Here is an 18243-nt window from a genome sequence, read left to right on the forward strand (position 1 = left end):
TCTATGAATTCCCCATATCTTTTTCATATAGCTCTTCCTTGTGTTGCTCATCTTTTCACCAATGAATTCAGTTCAATTCACCTAGAAAATAAGGGCCATCCTTTACATATAAAGGTAATGCTACTGACCCATTGTTACTAAGAAGTGCACTTGGAATTAAATAATTTTAACAGGTTTTATTAAGCACCGGCTGTGTGCCAGGCCCTGAAAATACAGACAAAATCAAAATTGTCTTTGCCCTCAAGGATTCTGGGATTTACTGGAATCCTTTGACTTGGTGGTCCTCCTTCTGGGAAACAGATGGGAGGTAGTCGGGTTAAGGAAGTAAAGGACAGGGTTTGCTACTTATTGTCCTTTGGGCCTCAGAGGATATGCTTTGTGGACCTTAACCCATAGTCCCAGGCTAGCTGAAAATGTCTCTGAGGCTCTGTCCATCACAGACCAATGCTGGTGATCTCAGTGAATTAAATCCTATTGCAATGAGACTAAGCTTGAAAGTTCAGTCTTGGTAATTGGGTCCTTCTCTCTAGGCCCACAGAGACCAGACATCTCACAGATGAATACTCTCAGGTACTAGGTTATGGGGCTGAGTGGGACTGGCCCAGGGTGAGCTTATCAATATTCCTATAGAGATAAATGCTCCCGGGCATTAGTGCTTCCTTTTGCATCAAGTATTTGAAAAACTCTTGCACTTCCCTTAGTCTCCATTCCTCCATATCTTTTTTTAATACTTAACTGGGAAATAGGATAAGGAGGGAAAACTAAGTGCACAGAATTATGTGAACAAAGACATGGGACTGGGGAGACTCCAGAGGAAAACTTTTCACTACCAGAATTGCTTATCTCTTCACATTTTTTAAACCCAGGAGAAGTTTGCCTCCCTGGAGAACACAGTAAGGAAATGGAGATTGTTCCCATGTAAGCATTTCCAACCCCATGCTCCATATTCTGCTCCTTTCCCTTTAGTCCCCCTCCAAAAGATTGTAATTTTTTTAAGGGCAGGAGCCCTTTTGGTTTTGTACTTGTATTCTTTTATTCTAGCATAGGATCTGGCATATAATAGATGTTAATAAATGTCTTTTGAAATTATTTAATTCCAAGAGCACTTCCAATCGATAATGGATCATCCATACCATCCTTGTGTGTAAAGGCCTGCCAATTTTTTTTGTAATGTGCTAAAGAGTGGTTAAAAATAAGGACTCAAATTTATAGCACACTTGACTTTTACCAAGTGCTTTCCCCTGTAACAACCCTGTGAGGTTACTAAGACAAGGATTCTAATCAAGAGTGCCTATCATGTACCCTGTGACCCAGAAGTGTTTCTACTGGGCTTTTATCCCAAAGAGATCTTAAAGAAGGGAAAGGGCCCCACATGTGCAAAAATGTTTGTGGCAGCCCTTTTTGTAGTGGTAAGAAACTGGAAACTGAGTGGAGAATGGCTGAATAAGTTATGGTATATGAGTGTTATGGAATATTATTGTTCTGTAAGAAATGACCAGCAGGATGATTTCAGAAAGGCCTGGAGAGACTTACAAGAATTGATGCTGAGTGAAATGAGCAGGACCAGGAGATCATTATACCCTCCAACAATAAAATTATACGATGATCAATTCTGATGGACGAGGCTCTCTTCAACAATGAGATGATTCAAACCAGTTCCAATTGTTCAGTGATGAAAAGAGCCATCTACACCCAGAGAGAGGACTGTGGGAAATGAGTGTGGTTCACAACATAGCATTTTCACTCTTTTCATTGCTGTTTGCTTGCATTTTATTCTGCTTCCTTTTTTTTTTTTTTTTACTGGTTTGATTTGATTTTTCACAAGCAGCACAATAATTGTATAAATATGTATGCATATTTTGGATTTAACACATATTTCTAAAAATAGAGTGACTATCACATACAAGATGTTGGGGTACAAGGACAAATGGTCCTTTCCCTCAAGAAGCTAACTGTTGTATATTATCAGAGGACATGGGATCCAAATTCTATCCCTGAAGTTGGCCATCTGTGTGATCTTAAGCAAAAAGAAGAACTAATATTTATGTAGTACTTTAACATTTTTAAAGCATTTTACAAATATTATCTCATTTTATCCCCACAACAATTCTGGGAGATAGTTGGTTGATGGGTTGGTTGCAATCTTTCCTTCTTGAAGAAAACCAAAATAACATCAGTATGTTAAAGTTAACTTACAGTATGTCTGGCTATGGCTGATCAGACCAGTAGGAGCTCAGAATGTTCTGTCGTAGGTTAGACACTAATAATCCCTATGAACATTTGAGATGACTTCTCTAACTTTGCACATCTCACATTTCTTCTGAGCTAATCCAATTCTGCTTTGCTCACAGAGCATAGCACATTCTCTGATAAATAGCTAACATTATTAACTAACATCGCTCTGATGAGGGCATGCCATTTTAGATAGTCCTGTGCCAGTGTCTCCCATGTCATACAACCAATTTTTCAAATTCTTCAAAGAGATTTTGAGAGTTTTCTTATATTACTTTTTCTATCATCTTGTGAACACTTATCCTATTTGTGTTTATAATAATCTTTTTGGCATGTGTACAATTGGCACTTGAACAGTGTGTCCAGTCCAGTGGACTGGAAAGTAACAATAACAACAATAATTAATATTTGTATAGTGCCTTGGAGAAGGAAATGGTAAACTTGCCAAGAAAATCCCAAATGGAGTCACAGTCAGACATAACTGAAAGGACTTAACAATAACAATAACAAATATAGTACCTACTATGTGCTTGTCAAGATTTGAACCGGCCCTTCCTCACTCAGGATCAAGCGTTTTCCCATAATAAGCATGTTTCCCCTGCTTTGGGACAAATAGAAACCTTATCACTTCTCCTCTCATGTCATGTGGCCATCCTGTACCACCAGGGTAAAAAACGACTGTCTTCTCCTTCCTTTTCCCCAGGTGATGCCGAGGACAAGAGGGGCATGGGCCAGAAATCAGGTTTGTTCCCTGGCGGGAGATGGCTTTGATTAGACTAGAAAGTGATCCAGAGTCCTGAGTCCTGGCTCTCCCAGGCTGGGCGATACCCTTCTCTAGGACCGAGGGTCCATCGGAGGAGGAAAACAAAGCTCACAGCTTTTCTTAGTCTTCTTGTTCCTTGTCCAGCTATGGTTTGGGGCTCTTTGTACATCCCTGAGGTGTTCCCCAAATAGCTGGTGATGTTTCAGAACTGGTGTTTGTTGTAGTTGTTTTTCAATCGTGTTATTCTTGACCCTTATACCTGGGATTTGTGTGGTCCTGTGAACCCCATAAGAGACTTCCAAGTCAGGCAGCCCCAATCCATAAGGAGAAGGGCAGCATCCCTCATGTTCTAACAATCTAGCAGCATATTATACCACTTACCAATAGGAAATAAATTCTTCCATCATTTCCAAACTAGCTCCTTCCTCCAGTTTGTGCCTGTTGGCTCAGTGGTCAATCGCTGATTTAGAGACGGTTCTGAAAGGTCTTTCTGCTAATCTGGGAGGCACCGTACCCATCTCAGGACAGTCTGAGGTCCCCGATCAGACTCCTAGAGCCATTGTGTATTGTCAAAGCCAGTAGATTTCTTAGATCTCTCCAGACCAAATTCTCCTTTTGAAAAATGGGAGAACTGAGTCCTTGAGAAGGGACGTATCCAAAGTCCAAGGTCACATGGTACATTAGTAGCAAAGCCAAGAAATGGACTTAGATCTCCTGATACCTCACTTAGGGGTTTTTCAACTGCCTGGAGGAAATTGAGGCCCAGAAAGGTATCACAAAATAAAAGCTGAAAAGCTGGAAAAGATCCTAGAAGCCAACTAGTCATTTTATAGGTGGGGAAACTGAGGCCCAGAGAAGCTAATTGGCTTGCTCATAGTTACTCAGATAATCAGTGGCAGATGTGGGATTTGAACCCAGGTCACCTGCCAAGGTTATAGAGGACCTTAAATGTTAGGCAAAGGAGTTTATATTTTATCCTGGAGGCAGTAAGGAGTCACTGAAGTTTTTTGAGTAGGAGAAAGATATGGTCAGACTTGCCTCTTTGGAAGCATACTGTGGCAGCTCTATGAAGATGGACTAGAAAGGAAAGAGACTAAAAACAGAGAGACCTTTATTCTTCTCCCCCCTTCCTTCTTTCCTCCCTCCCTCTCTTCTTTCCTTCCTTCCTTCCTTCCTTCCTTCCTTCCTTCCTTCCTTCCTTCCTTCCTTCCTTCCTTTCTTCCTTCCTTCCTTGTTTCCTTCCTTCCTTGTTTCCTTCCTTCCTTCTGAATTTTTCCCTTTTTTTAAACAAATGCTTTGCCTTTCAGGTCCTGAGCCTGCACCTGCTCCTGGCAGAGGCAGTTATGGCCCCCCAGTGCGCCGGGCTTCGGAGGCTCGTATGAGTTCCAGTGGAAATGACTACACAGGCAGAGATTCGGAAGGTCGGGACTATGGCCCAGGTGGGGCTGCTGGGGGTGACACCGGTCGGAGTCCGGCAGGTAATGAAGTGGAGGTTGGGTTTTCAGCCCAAACCAGACTCTTCGAGAAGGCAAACTTGACACAGGATATGAAAGGAACTGAAAGGAAGGGACAGCTATGGGCTATTAGGATGATGGTAAGAGCAGGGGGGAAGAAAGGAATCATTCCAAGATCAAAGCTGGAAGGGACCTTAGAGGTTGTTAAGTCAAACTCCTTCACCTTAAAGGTGAGGAAACTGAGGCAGACATAAGTTAAGTGACTTGCCCAGGGTCACAAGGCTGGTATCTGAGACAGGATCATTTTGGTGTGAGGTAATGGATAGAGGGTTGGCCACTTGGGTTTATTCCTGCTTCTGACACATACTGGCTGTGAGATCCTAAATAAGTCATTGACCCTTTTGTTGCTTCTTAAATTGTGGATCATGACCCCATATGGGATCTTATAACTGAATTGAAGATCATGAAATCATAATTTCTTACCTGTAAATATTTGGTTTGTGTACCTATTTTATGTACCTGTAAACCTGGGGTCGTGTAAAAATTTCTCAGGCAAAAAGGAGTCGTGAGTGGAAAAAGTTTCAGAAGCCCTTCCCTGGAAGTGTCATTTGGAAGGATTTCCTTGCCAGGGAGCTCCTCGTACCAGTGAAATCAGAAGTTCTGTCCATACCTTTCCATTTTCGAGGTGAAGGAACTGGTTTTCGGAGAGAGGAAGTTGACTTCTCTAAAATCACACAGAGAGTGAGAGAGAGAGGTCACTTCCCTTTTCTGGGCACTCATTTTTCTGATCTGGAAAATGAAAGGAGTGGCCCAAACAGCCTCCTAAGTCTCTTTTAGTGCCAGCTGTGATCCTGGGTGGGATTTGAATGGCTCCCAATGGAGGGCTCTTTGTGTGTTATGGAAAAGAAACTTCAATGACTCCTTACGGCCTCTAGGATAAAATGTAAACTCTTTTGCCTGGCATTTAAGATCCTCTACAACCTTGGCAGGTGACTTAGGTTCAAATCCCAACATTGCCATTTATTATTGAGTGACTAAGAGCAAGCCAATGAACGTCTCTGGGCCTCAGTTTCTCCATCTATAAAATGACTAGGTGGCCTCTAGGGTCCTTTCCAGCTTTCATGCTCATCCTTATCATCCCTAAGGGTAAGCACAAGTACAGTGAGTAGAAATTGCAGGAGCAGATTTGAATGAGGTATTAGAAAAAACCAAACATACAAAGTTGCTAAGAATTGTTTTTTGAGAGCTGTCCCAAAGTGGCCCAGGCTGCCCGTAGGGGCTGTCCCCCTTCCTGGAGGTCTCCAAGCAGAGACTGGATGGCCACTTATTGCCGATGTCACAGAGAGACTAGTTTCAGAAGGATGGGGGACCTTCAGGGTCCCTCCCAACTTAGCAATTCTAGGATAAGGCCCCGGGTGGCGTGAGGATGGAGTGAGCGATGTCCCTCTGGAGAGAAATCGCGAACGAGCGCTCACTCAGGCCCCATTTTGAAAGATGCTGAGGGGACGGTTTTATTTGGCTGCAGCTCTCCCCCACTGGCCAGCAGCCCAGCTGTCTGCGATTCCTGGGCTGTGCCTGGAATATTTAAGGGGAGGCTGCTGGCAATAACAATCACGTAATCCTCTTGTCCCAGCCAGATGGAGGATTAGCTTTCTTTTCTCTGGGCTAACATCAAAGTGAGAGGTTGAATATTAAGACTCAGGATCAGACCTCCAGCCTTCTGGTCTTTCGCTCGATACCTGAAATCACGCCTTGCCTGCTTATCGCATCAGCTCCTGCCCCTTCTTAGCAACAGATTGCTCCGATAATCTCACATCCCGGCCACCCTCACTCCCCTTCTTCCTATAAGACTTAGCTTCAAGACATTTATTTTTGTTTTTGAACAATAAGGAAGGGTCCCTCTCCCCCATAACAAACACAGAGCAGGGTGGTTTTTCTTTCACATCCTCAAGAAAAGAATATTTCTGAGCTCGGTGAGCTGGAAGGAGAGCTGGATATGAAGTCAGAGGACCTTTGTTCTAAGCATCGTCCTGCTAATTAATGTGTGACTTTGGGCAAGTCACTTCCCAGGCCAGATGACCTTTGGATGACTTTGAAAATAGGACCCTGTGAACACTTAGAACAGCAGCCCTGACCAAGTTGCTTGTCTCTGGGGCTCAGTTTCCTCATTCAGAAAAATGCAGAGGTTTGGAGATGTATGGTTCCCTGGGTAGAATACTGGAATTAGAGTTGGAGGAGCTGGATTCAAATCCTGTATCTGTTAGTTATTTGTTGTGTGACCTTGAGCAGAGTTGAAGGAGCTGGATCCTGCAAATGTCCCTTATTTGCTTGTGTATCCTTTAAATTCTCTCAACTTCTCAACCTCAGATAATATCTTGTATGTTCTAATACAGGTAGAAGAGGCAGCAGATAAAGTGCTGGGTTCATCTTCCTGAGTTCAAATGCAGCCTCAGATATTTACTAGATATGTGATCCTGAACGAGTCACTTATCCCTATTTGCCTCAGTTTCCTCATCTGTAAAATGAGCTAGAAAAGGAAATGACAAACCCCTCCAGTATCTCTGCCAAGAAAACCCCAAATGGGGTCACAGAGAGGTGGAAATAACTGGACAATAATCCACATAAGAAACATACAAAGCACTGAGGGAGAGATTATTGGATTTAGGGCGGGGAGTCCCTGGTCTTCATCTAATCCAGCCCCTTCTTTTTCCAAGACCAATAGGTGTGAAGTGGCTTGTCCAAGACCATACATATAATTTGTCACCACTTTTAGCTCTCTGAGCACTCTGCCCTTTGGCCCCTCACAATAAATAGAAGACACCTGAGCAGGGTCAAAAGTCCTAGATTAGAATTCTACTCCCCTCCACCTTACTCCAAGACTTCAGTCATCACTTGCCCTTTCTCGGTTTCAGGATCTTTCTCTGTAAAATCAGACCCTTTCTAAGATCTCTTCTTCAGAATGAAGGAATCAGGGAAGTCTGCAAGGAGGCAGTGCTACTTGGAATGAGTTTAGGCTGAATTTAGACAAAATTTGAATGAGGCTAGGTTGATTGTAGAGGAGAAGGCGCTCAGAAAGAAGGAAGCATGAGCAAAGGCAAGGAAGTGGGGAACTATGGGGCATGTTCTGGGAACAGGTAGCTCAGTGTGAATGGAATAAGAGTACAATGAACCAGGCTAACCGACTGTCAGTCGAGGGAACCAAGAACATGCAAAAAATATGCTAGCTGTCTTCAAGGACATCTGGTTAGAGTTTTAAACCTGAAAGGGAATTCAGATGTCATCGACTCTAATCACCTTCTCTTGGTTTACAGATGAGGAAACTGAGGCTCAGACAAAAATGAAGCGACTTTACACAGAATCATATAGCTAAGAAGTCTCTGAGGAAGGATTCAGGGCTAGGTCTGCCTGGCTCAAGGCTCAGTGCTCTCCCAACCATAGCACACTGCCTCTTACCCCTTCAGGAAAGGATATCAAAGGGATATCAATTAACCAATAAGTCAGTATTGGTTAAACACCTGCTAGGTGGCAGATGTTGTGCTGGGCCCTAGGAAGACAAAGACAAAAATAAAATACAGTCCTTCCTTATTGTCTAGCAAAGCACACAACATGAGTGTATGTAAAAATGGGTAGATAGACAGACAGATAGATAAATAGTGAATGTATGCATATATAGATACATAGATGGTGGATGGATGGATATATAACATAGATGGATGGTGGTTGGATGGATGTATAGATATATGGATAGATGAATGGATGGATGGATAGATAAATAGATGGATGGATAATTAGGTAGAGGGAATAGATAGATGGATAGATAGATAAATGGCATTTATTAAGCACTTACTATATACCTGCACTATGCTAAGTACTAGGAAATACAAATACAAGTAAGTGGGGGCAGCTAGACAATTGGATAGATAGATAAATGGAGCGCTGGCCTTGGATTCAGGAGAACCTGAGTTCAAATGTGGTCTCAGACACTTCCTAGCTATGGGATCCTGGATAAGTCACCTAATCTTCATTGCCTCCCCTCCCCAACGCAAGCAAGATAGTCCCCACTTTCAAGCCTTTCATTATAATAAGGAAAGTAATATGTAAAAGGCAGGGTAGAAATTGGGTTGAAGTTGTGGGGAAAGGATTGTAGAGAAAAAGAGAAGTAAAAGCATAGTTGAAGGGCTCTCCTGACCTAGTGGTCCAGGTAGACCAGTTACCATACTTGTCATATAGGCAAAATTTTAAGCGATATTTTTTCATGATACCAGATGTCAGTGTGAGGGTAGAAATTTTGCCAAGGCAGATTCTGACTCCACGTGTGGCATAATGGCTTCACAATAAACTGTCCCAAAGTGAAATGGGCAGCCCACGGAGACATATAGATTTCTTATCACTGGAGGTTTGGGAATATGGTGGAAGGCTTTTCTGGTCGGGCATACATTGAACTACGCAGCCCCTGGCATCGCTTATAGCCCTGGTCTTCTGGGACTCTGTGATCCCAGCTACCTGGCAGAAAATCCCCAGAATGATGTAATTACAACTCTTTTACTCCTGTCAGAAAGAGCTGACTCACTTTGTTATAAAAGGCTTAGTCACACCTGGTGGCCTGCGGATGCTAATGAATCAGGGTAATCCCCGGTCTAAATATATTTGAAGAGGCTATGGATGAGTTATAATTTTGGAACCAACCCCAGTCGTGAGAGAGCCCTCGTCACCGGTGGTATCTGCCCAAAAAAACTCAGGCTACAGAACTTTAGGTTTCCCCATGAATCTACGTCTTGATATTTCAACACAGGAGACAAAAAAAAGGTCTTAACCTTACTTGGACCTCTTGAAATAAGGCCGGTAACTATGGAAGCCCAGTGCCCTTGGGATGCTCATTCCTGCTGTTATCTGGTTCAGAATGTGGCCTGGGTGGGAGAAGCTGGAGAAGATGTGAACAAAGGCCAGGACTGGGGGAAGGAGAAACCAAAGGGAAGAGCAGAATGGAATCAGCTGAAGAATTCTCCCAGTGAGAGATTACCACATGTTTATTAAGAGATCCACAATGCATTTCTTAAGCACCTGCTCCAAGCCAAGAATGGTATTATGCACTGGGGGATACAGATACAAAGAGAACCATGTCTAAAGGGGAAGATGATGCACATGGATAGAAGGATAGACAAAATATACAAAATCAATGTAATGATTGGCAGGGGTGGGGAGGGAGGAAGGAGAAGCATTGATAGCTGAAGGGATGAGAAGGACTCTCATTCAGAAATAGAGAGGATCCTGATTGGATCCAGAGGGCATGGATTTGAATCCTGACCCTGCAACTTATTGAATCACTAAGTCATTTCATGTAATAACAATATTCAAAGATCAAGATTTTAGGGCTGGATAAAACATTCAAAGCCATCCAGTCCAATACTCTCATTTTATAGATGGAGAAACTGAGACCTACAGAAATAAATAAATTGACCTGTCCAGGGTCATATACCTAGAAAGAATCTGAGCTGGTTCTCAAACTCATCTTCCTAACTCCAAGTCCATCAGTTTGTGCAATTGTATTATATTACCTACTAGTCCCATTACTAGCATGTGAAAGGCAGTGTGGCAGAGTGGATAGAGATCTGGTCAGAATGACCAAGGTTTGAGTCTCACCTCTGGCATGTACTGACTGTGTGACCCTGAGCCATGCTCATAACCTCCAAATGCTGCCAGGAAATCCACAAAGCACTGTTTTCCTCACCTGGAATTCCCCTGTACCGATGAAATCATAGGGCTGGACCAAAAACCAAAGTAGGCAAAATATTCTTGTGTAGACAAAGTACTTCTCCCTCTCTGGGTCTCAGTTTACTTATCTTTAAAGTTTTTTGGGGGGGTGACAGGATGGCCTCTGAGGTCCCTTTTGGCACTAAATCTATTATCTTTGTCATTCTTGGGTGACAGTAATACAAAGACAAAAAAAATACAAAGAAAATAATAGAAAGAAAGAAAGAAAAACAGTCCTTGCCCTCATCGAGAGATTGGGATGTTGACATATATGAAATAGGGGCAGTGGACAGACAGAGACAGAGAGAAAGAGAGATATATATAGAGAGAGAGCGAGAGGGAAAGAGAGCGAGAGAGAGCGAGAGAGAGAGAGAGAGAGAGAGAGAGAGAGAGAGAGAGAGAGAGAGAGAGAGAGAAAGCCCTTGTGTAAAGGGCATAAAAAGAGTATCCATAAGAAGTGGCACTTGAACAAATTTTGAAGGTACCTAAGTTAGAGGAGACAAAGGAGAGGGCATGAATGCTACTTAGTCATGGGGGGTAGACTGTGCAAAGACACATAAATGAGAGATGGAATGCTGTGTTTAGGGAACAATATGTCAGTTTAGCTGGGATATAGTTTCATGAAGAGCAATGATAAAATAAAGTCTGGAAAAGGGATGATGGAGCCAGATTTGAAGGGCTTTGAATAACAGAGAATTTTGTTTTATACTAGAGGTAATTGGGAGCTATTGAATATTTATGAATTAGTGTGGTCACATCAATGTGTGCATTAGAAAGATTTCTTTGGCATGTATGCCAGTGAATCAAAGGATTTGAAAGGAGAAGGATCAGTACCGGGAGTGAAAAATGTTATTGTCTTGTTGAATTTTATTCTGGTCAGACCTCTGCAGAAAAACTGTACCTATATTTAAGGGGGATGCTGGCAGATTGTAATGTGCTCACTGAGGAAAGCAAATATGCAGGATAGAAAGGGGCCTCAGTTTCCCCCTCCCCATATTGTAAAGAAGTTGAACTCAAGTCTCTAAATTCTTGAGTTTTGAAGACTTAGGATTCCCTAGTCATTGATCCTTTCAGACAGAGAAATCAGAAAAGTAGTGCTAGAAACAAGCATTTTGAATGGATAGAACATGGGTAGGAAAAATGGAAACTCCAATCCAAGACTGTCCAGCTTCTTGAGGTTTTGTGGCTTTGTTGACCTGTGCTTGGAATGGTAATGATGTTTTTTCCTTCATCCCTTTCAGGTTTGAGACGGGCCAACTCAGTTCAGGCTTCCAGACCCTCCCAAGCGCCCAGCCAAAGTGCCGCGGCTCAGCCTGGTCCCCCAGGTAAGCCTCCATCCATCTATCAGATCCACCCCTTCCTCCCTTCTTCCACATGTTTTTGTGAGTTATAGACAGCTTCAATCCAAGTGATGAGAAGGTACCAAAGAGCTTTGAAAACATTTAGGGGAGGAGGGGTTTTATATGTCAAGAAGTGGATAATACACAGGAATATGCTTGTAAATGTTTAATCGGTATCTTTTAAGCTGTAAACCAACACATTTTAAAGTTTAATCTGCATTAACAACCCCAGTCTAAACAATCAATAACTTAATAAAGCCATGTCCTGCCTGGTGGTGATTGCTGAAGTCCAAGATATAAATGCCTCCACAGATAATCTAACCATCAGCTCTCTGGTATGAGATGGCTCCCAGAATTCCCTTAATGCTACACATAGGAAGCGTCTGTCCTTTCCAAAGATAATAGTTGATGAAGAGGTAATATATAGCCCAGCCCTCTGCTTGTCACTGAGGAGGTTACAGAGGAGCATCCTTGCCCTCATCTGCTTCCACTCTAGTTACAGTTAAACTTATGAAAAATGACATTTGCTACTATAAGGCTTGCAAAACACTCTATAAATTTGATTTCTCTTGAGTCCTACAGAGGGGCCCATGAAGCAGATCCAACAGATGTCATTATCTCCTTTTTAAAGATGAGGAAATCAAGATTTGGAATGAAAAGATAATTTGCCCATCGTTACAGACCTAGCAAATGTCAGAAGCAGAATTTGAATCCATGCTCCCTGAATCTAGGTCCGGGAGTTCCCTATCATGACACCTATAAGAGGTTTGAATGATTTTTGGGAAACCTCTGTAGGTTTTTTCCTTTGTCCATAAGAAGAGAACGTTGAACCTTAGGGACCATCTAGCCCAACCTGTACCTGAACAGTATTCCCTTCTCCAGTAGTCCATCCAGCCTTGATCTGAAGACCTCCAAAGATTAGCTCATCTATATCCAAGATCCCTTCTAGCCCAGTTACCTATAACTCTGTTCACAATTCTGTACACAAATATAAACAGAATTGAACAAGATGGCAGATATGGAATAAAAGCACGGTCCTGTGGGCAGAGTGTCCCATGGTGCAATAGAAGCGGTACTAGATTAGAATGCAAGGACTCAAATTTGAATCCTGGTTTTGACACTTACTATCTGTGTGAGCTTGGACAAGTCACTTCTCTTACCTGAACCTTAGTTTTCTCATCTATAAGATGAGAATATTAAACTGGATGGCCTCTAACATCCCTGCTACCTCTAAATCTAAGATTTCATAAGCTCCCTGGGGCTGAGGAAGGTGAAGGAGAGCAACCAGAAATATTCCAGTAGCTCACACCAGTGATTTCATTCACTTTTCATTAAATTTCATTAAATTTTTTTAGTTTGCACAAATCTGTTTTTCTCCCTCCAGTCCTTACCCATTGGAAAAATAGAAAGAAAAACAAACCCCTTGTAACATATACATATATATACATATGTACACACACATATATAGAGAGATTGTTTTATATATATATTTATATTTTATATTTTATTTATTTATATATTATATATTACACATATTATTATATTTTATATAATATATATTATTTTATGTATAATATTATATAATCCATTATGTATATAAATAAAATATAATAATATAACATATGTGATATGTTATTATATTATTCCATGTTATATATATAAAATCAAGTGAAAGAAAATCCTGTCATGACAGTGAGATGGCCATAAACAGCTAAAACTGTGGAGTTTTCAAAGATAAAACATAGAACATATAAACATGTCTGGTTATTGTTGCTGTTTCTATAATCGTCTCACCGACTGATAGGGCCCCCGGGAGCCAGCAGACCAGGAGCAGGACCAGGAGCAGGACCAGGTGCAACTGGCAGATATCCAGATCAAAGACCAGGTAACTCTCCACAGTTTCAGCCTTCCCTATCCTTACAATTTGTTCGTTTTTTCTAGACAGAGGGTGCCTGCTGGGAAGCAGTATCCCACCTCCCTTTCTCGAATCTTCAAGTTAAGGGCTGGAAAGACCACATATTAATTAATCAACAAGCATTTATTCAGCACCTTCTGTGTGCTAGGGATGTAAAGACTAAAATGAAACCATTTCTGCCTTCAAGGAAAGTATCATTCATAGATCAATGAATACAGAATATATTGTATCATTCTTGTTTATGGAACAATGAAAATGGAGGAGGTGAGTTTAGATCCCACTTCTGGCATCACCTTTGTGACCTTCAGCAAGTCATGTGACATTTTTCATGCATTTATTATGTGAAGTTGAATATTTTAGTTCTTTGTATCTGTGGTTTAACCCCAGATAGGAATTTCCTTTTCTGCCCACTAGTCCCCTGTATGTGTTGTCTTGTCCAGTTAAAATCTAACCTTTTTGAAGAAAGGATATTTTATATTTATATTTACATATAATAATATAAATATATTCATATATAATAAAATATATTATAAATAACATATAATATATAAAATATTTTAATTTTATACTCATAGCATGGTGTTTGGCTTAGAGTAAATACTTACTAAATTATTTTTTAAAAAATCATTCATTCAGAAAAGCTAAGTGGTGCAATGGGTAAAGCATCAGTCCTAAGTTCAAATGTGGTCTCAGAAACTTAACACTTCCTAACTGTGTGATTCTGGGCAAGTCACTTAACTCCAATTACCTCAGCAAGAAAAAAAAAATCATTTATTCATCTTCCTTCCAGCCCATAATCAACCCATAAATAATTATTAAGTGCTTATTATGTTCAAGGCACTATGCAAAACACCGGGGCAAAGAGGCAAAAGACAATCCCTTCCCTTAAGGAGCTTCCTATCTAATGAGCAATAAGCAAACACTTATGTAGAAACAAGCAAACAAGCTTTGTAAAGGATAAATAGGAGATAATTAACAGAGAGAAGACACTAGAATTAAGAAGGGAAGAAGAAGGGATTTTAGTTGGGATTCAAAGGAAGGCTGATTGAAACTGGGGATTTTGTTTCATATAAGCATTCTACAACTCAGGGTTCTGTTTAATAAATGTTTGTTGAATAAGTGACTGAAATCCCATGTTTCTAAAGCCATTCACCATCCTTGCTTTTTCTTCTTCCAGCTCAAGGGGATCTGGCCCAAGGGGAGCCTGGCTACTCATCAGCGGCGGCCGTTCCCCGGGATGACCGAGCAGGGGACACAGGGGGTTACCCCCCAGCTGGAGTCAAGGAAGATCGGGCAGCACGAAGATCAGGAGCCTACTCCCAGGCAGCTGCTGCTCCCCAGCCTGCTGCTGTCCCGGCCCGGCAGCAGCAGCCACCCCCGGATGAGGATGAAGAAGAGGCAAACAGCTATGATTCTGATGAAGCCAGTAGGTGACGTTTGAGCTTATCTGGGAGAACTATTCTGGTTAACCCCAGAAGGCTGAAGTAGAAGCCATAGGTGGGAGTTATAGAGAGAAAGATTTTAAGCTTTGTGAAAAGAAAAAAAAAAACTTTGTAATTTGGTTCTGTTTTTGGATTTCACTGGTGCGGGGAACTCCCTCCAGTGATGCAAATCACCACTTGTTCTGCAATTTATCATCTCAGCTGACTAGGACATTAAAGGGTTAAGTGACTTTGCCCAAAGACTTGCCCTGTCCCTCCCACCCCCAGGAAGTGAGGAGAATTGTGCCAGAGCTCTGTCTACTATGCCATCCTGCCTCCTATGAATTAGACCAGGGGTCCTCAAACTTTTTAAATAGGGGGCCAGTTCACTGTCTCTCAGACTGTTGGAGGACCGGACTATAGTAAAAACAAAAACTTTCTTTTGTGGGCCTTTAAATAAAGAAACTTCATAGCCCTGGGGGAGGGAGATAATCGTCCTCAGCTGCTGCATCTGGCCCACTGGCTGTAGTTTGAGGACCCCTGGATTAGACTAACCAAAAATGAAATAGGTTGTCTGGGAAGGGGTAGGTGCCCCTTTGCTGGACATCTTCAAGGTTAGATTACCATTTGCCAGCAGTGAATTGCAGAAGGAAATTCTCGTTCCGGTAAAAGTTGAATTAGATGGCCTCTAAATTCTATTTCAACTCTGAGAGACTGTTATTCAGAGATTCTTATTTTAGGAGGCAGAAAAGCATAGTGAGAAATGTTAGCTCTGAGATCTGAGGCCCTGGATTCAAATGGCAGTGCTACTCTTTAAAAGCAGAATGACTGTTGACTGACTACTTGAGTCTACATATTGGATAGGTTTGTGAAATGGAGGGGGACTTTGAAACTGATGACCTGTGAGGTCCCTTCCAGCCTTGTCTCTTTCATTGTATGGTATAGAGCTGGAAGGTACCTTAGATACCATCCAAGCCAACCTTTGGTATTTGACAGATAAGGAAACTGAGGCTCAGAAACAAGAAATTCTCTGCCCCACATAGTACAGTGTAGTTTATTCAAAAGTATAAGGGAAAATGAATGAGTATGTGTGAAAATGTCTAGGTTTGGGTCTGTAGTTCTGAGAGAACAATACTGCATCAAATAACTCACAGCATGGGACTTTTAAGCTCAATCAAAGCATTGCTTTTTATTTATGTCAGGGGGGGGGAAGGAGGGAAGGAGGGAGGAAAGGAGGGAGGACAGACGGACACTAAATAGAGGGAAGGTGGAAGGGAGAAAGACAGATTGAAGGAGACACACACACAGACCGACAGAGACAGAGACCAACAGACAGAGAGAGACAGAATTATTCAATACAAATTGGAATTCTGGTAGAAAACAGCACAAAGCTAAAAAAAAAAAAAACATTTATACTCTTTGAAGGGAAAGAAAAACTTAGATAAGATTAATGGAGGCATATTAATAATAGTATGGTTTACAAAAAGTGTTTTACAAATATACAAATATTATCTCATCTTACTTCTAAGTACTCTAAGAAAAGAGACAGACAGAGATGAAGACAGAAACAGAGGAAATGAGAGACAGAAAAAGAAAACAAGAGAAGTAGAAAGACGGGGAGGAAGAGAGAGAAATAGAACTTAGATGTAGGTAAGATGGGGTAGCTAGTGGCACCATATTTCATAGAGCAGTGGGCCTGAAATCAAGATGACTTATTTTCCTGAGTTCAAGTCTGACCTCAGCAATTTACTAGTGTGATCGTGACATGCAACACTGTTTGCCTCAGTTTTCTCATCTGTAAAATGAGTTAGTATTTCTTCCTAGAAAACCCCAAATGATCCCATTAATCCCATTTGTTGTGATTATACAACAGTAGAAAAAGGTACATTGTGTACTGTATTTTTTTCCCCAGAGACAAAGAGAACATAGGGATCCATGTGTTATATGCATGGAAGGATACATGTCTGAGTTGATTTAGGTCTGAGTTTGTGGGCCTCAGTAGGCAGCCATTTCTGGGGTGAGCTTGTGGGAAGGCTTGATGAAGGCTTGCCTTGCCATCCAGGGCAGAAGTGGGGACACCATCTCTTTGAAAGGATGGGAATTTCCAACTAGGGTTCGACAAGACTCCTGCCACATCCCCAGACCTAAGTGCTTTTAATGGCTGCTAAATAAGTAATAGAGCAGGGCATGGTGCCCAGGAAGTAACTTGGCTTATCAACTGTAAATAATAGACTGGCACAAAAAATTCACTTTTGGAGATGATGAATTATTCAATTTCCCAGGGAGGTGGCTTCTCTGGGAAAACTTATTACAATCTTTAAAGAAAGCTAATTACCACATTAGGGCCACAAAGCTTGAGATACAACTGGGAAGGAGTGTGTGAGGAGCATGGGGAGAAGTCTGAAGGGAAATTAGGAAGAATCAGAAAACCAGGTTCTAGCATTGCTTTCAGAAGAAGAAAGGGAAGAAAGAAGGAAGGAAGAAAAAAGGAAGCAAGGAAGGAAAGAAGGAAGGAAGGGAAGGAGGGCAGAAAAAGGAAAGGAAAGGGAAAGGGAGAGGAAGAAACAAATGAACTAATGGAAAATGCAGTTTAATATCTACTACATGTTAGCACTGTGCTAAGGTACACACAAAGACAGTCCCTGCCTTTAAGTAGTTTACATTCTTATGATTCTTGGGGTATGGAGTGGGAAGTAGGTAAACAAGACATTTTGGGGAGTGGAGGCTGGAGAAGGGTTCTCTATTTAGGCTGTCCCAGACATTGCATGTGAAGAAAGAGGGAACTGATTGTCAAGTTCTTTCCAATAGCAAAGGTCATATAGGTTTGATGATTGGGTCCAGTTGGGGTTGGGAGAATAGCAGAGATACTGCAAGTATGAATTTGCAGATAGCCAGCTGAGATGTAAAGAAGAGCCTGGGGCTAGCTACGTAGAGTGGATTAGGTCCTTACCCACTGATTAAGATAGCTCGACTTCATGGTGGTATTTTTACCTCTGTCTCCCTAGCACAGGGCTAGTCACAGAGTAAGTGCTTAATCCACGTTTGACAAATGAATGAATGATAAAGATATGAAGGCTCAAGAGGGGATTGAAGAGAATTTTTTTGAAAACTTTCTTGCTTTCTCCCTGAAGATTGGGGAAAAATGAGATTTTTTTAACATCTCTTGTTGGATTTTCCACAACTTTCAGAAACTGAAATATATACATATTCTGAGAATTCCAAGCTGCATGTAGTATTTCTTTATTGTAGTTATATGGCAGTGGTTCTCAAACTTTTGTTTTTAGTATCTTTATCCTATTAAAAATTATTGAGATCTCTCCAAAGAGTTTTTGTTTATTTGGATTATATTTATAGACATTTACCATAT

At 41.5% G+C, this 18243-nt stretch overlaps 1 protein-coding gene across 5 annotated transcripts in view; it reads left to right on the forward strand.

Annotated features, from left to right (window-relative positions):
- Window positions 1-18243, forward strand: part of RPH3A (rabphilin 3A) — a 347889-nt gene that overhangs the window by 285209 nt on the left and 44437 nt on the right. For all 5 annotated transcript variants that reach the window (XM_051972819.1, XM_051972821.1, XM_051972818.1 and 2 more), the window contains 5 exons: window positions 2936-2974; window positions 4303-4473; window positions 11442-11525; window positions 13345-13425; window positions 14633-14881. In XM_051972819.1, the coding sequence (XP_051828779.1) occupies window positions 2936-2974; window positions 4303-4473; window positions 11442-11525; window positions 13345-13425; window positions 14633-14881 (624 nt within the window). The remainder of the gene's footprint in view (window positions 1-2935; window positions 2975-4302; window positions 4474-11441; window positions 11526-13344; window positions 13426-14632; window positions 14882-18243) is intronic.

Source organism: Antechinus flavipes, chromosome 1, assembly GCF_016432865.1.
Source record: "Antechinus flavipes isolate AdamAnt ecotype Samford, QLD, Australia chromosome 1, AdamAnt_v2, whole genome shotgun sequence".
In the NCBI taxonomy this organism is placed as follows: Eukaryota; Metazoa; Chordata; class Mammalia; order Dasyuromorphia; family Dasyuridae; genus Antechinus; species Antechinus flavipes.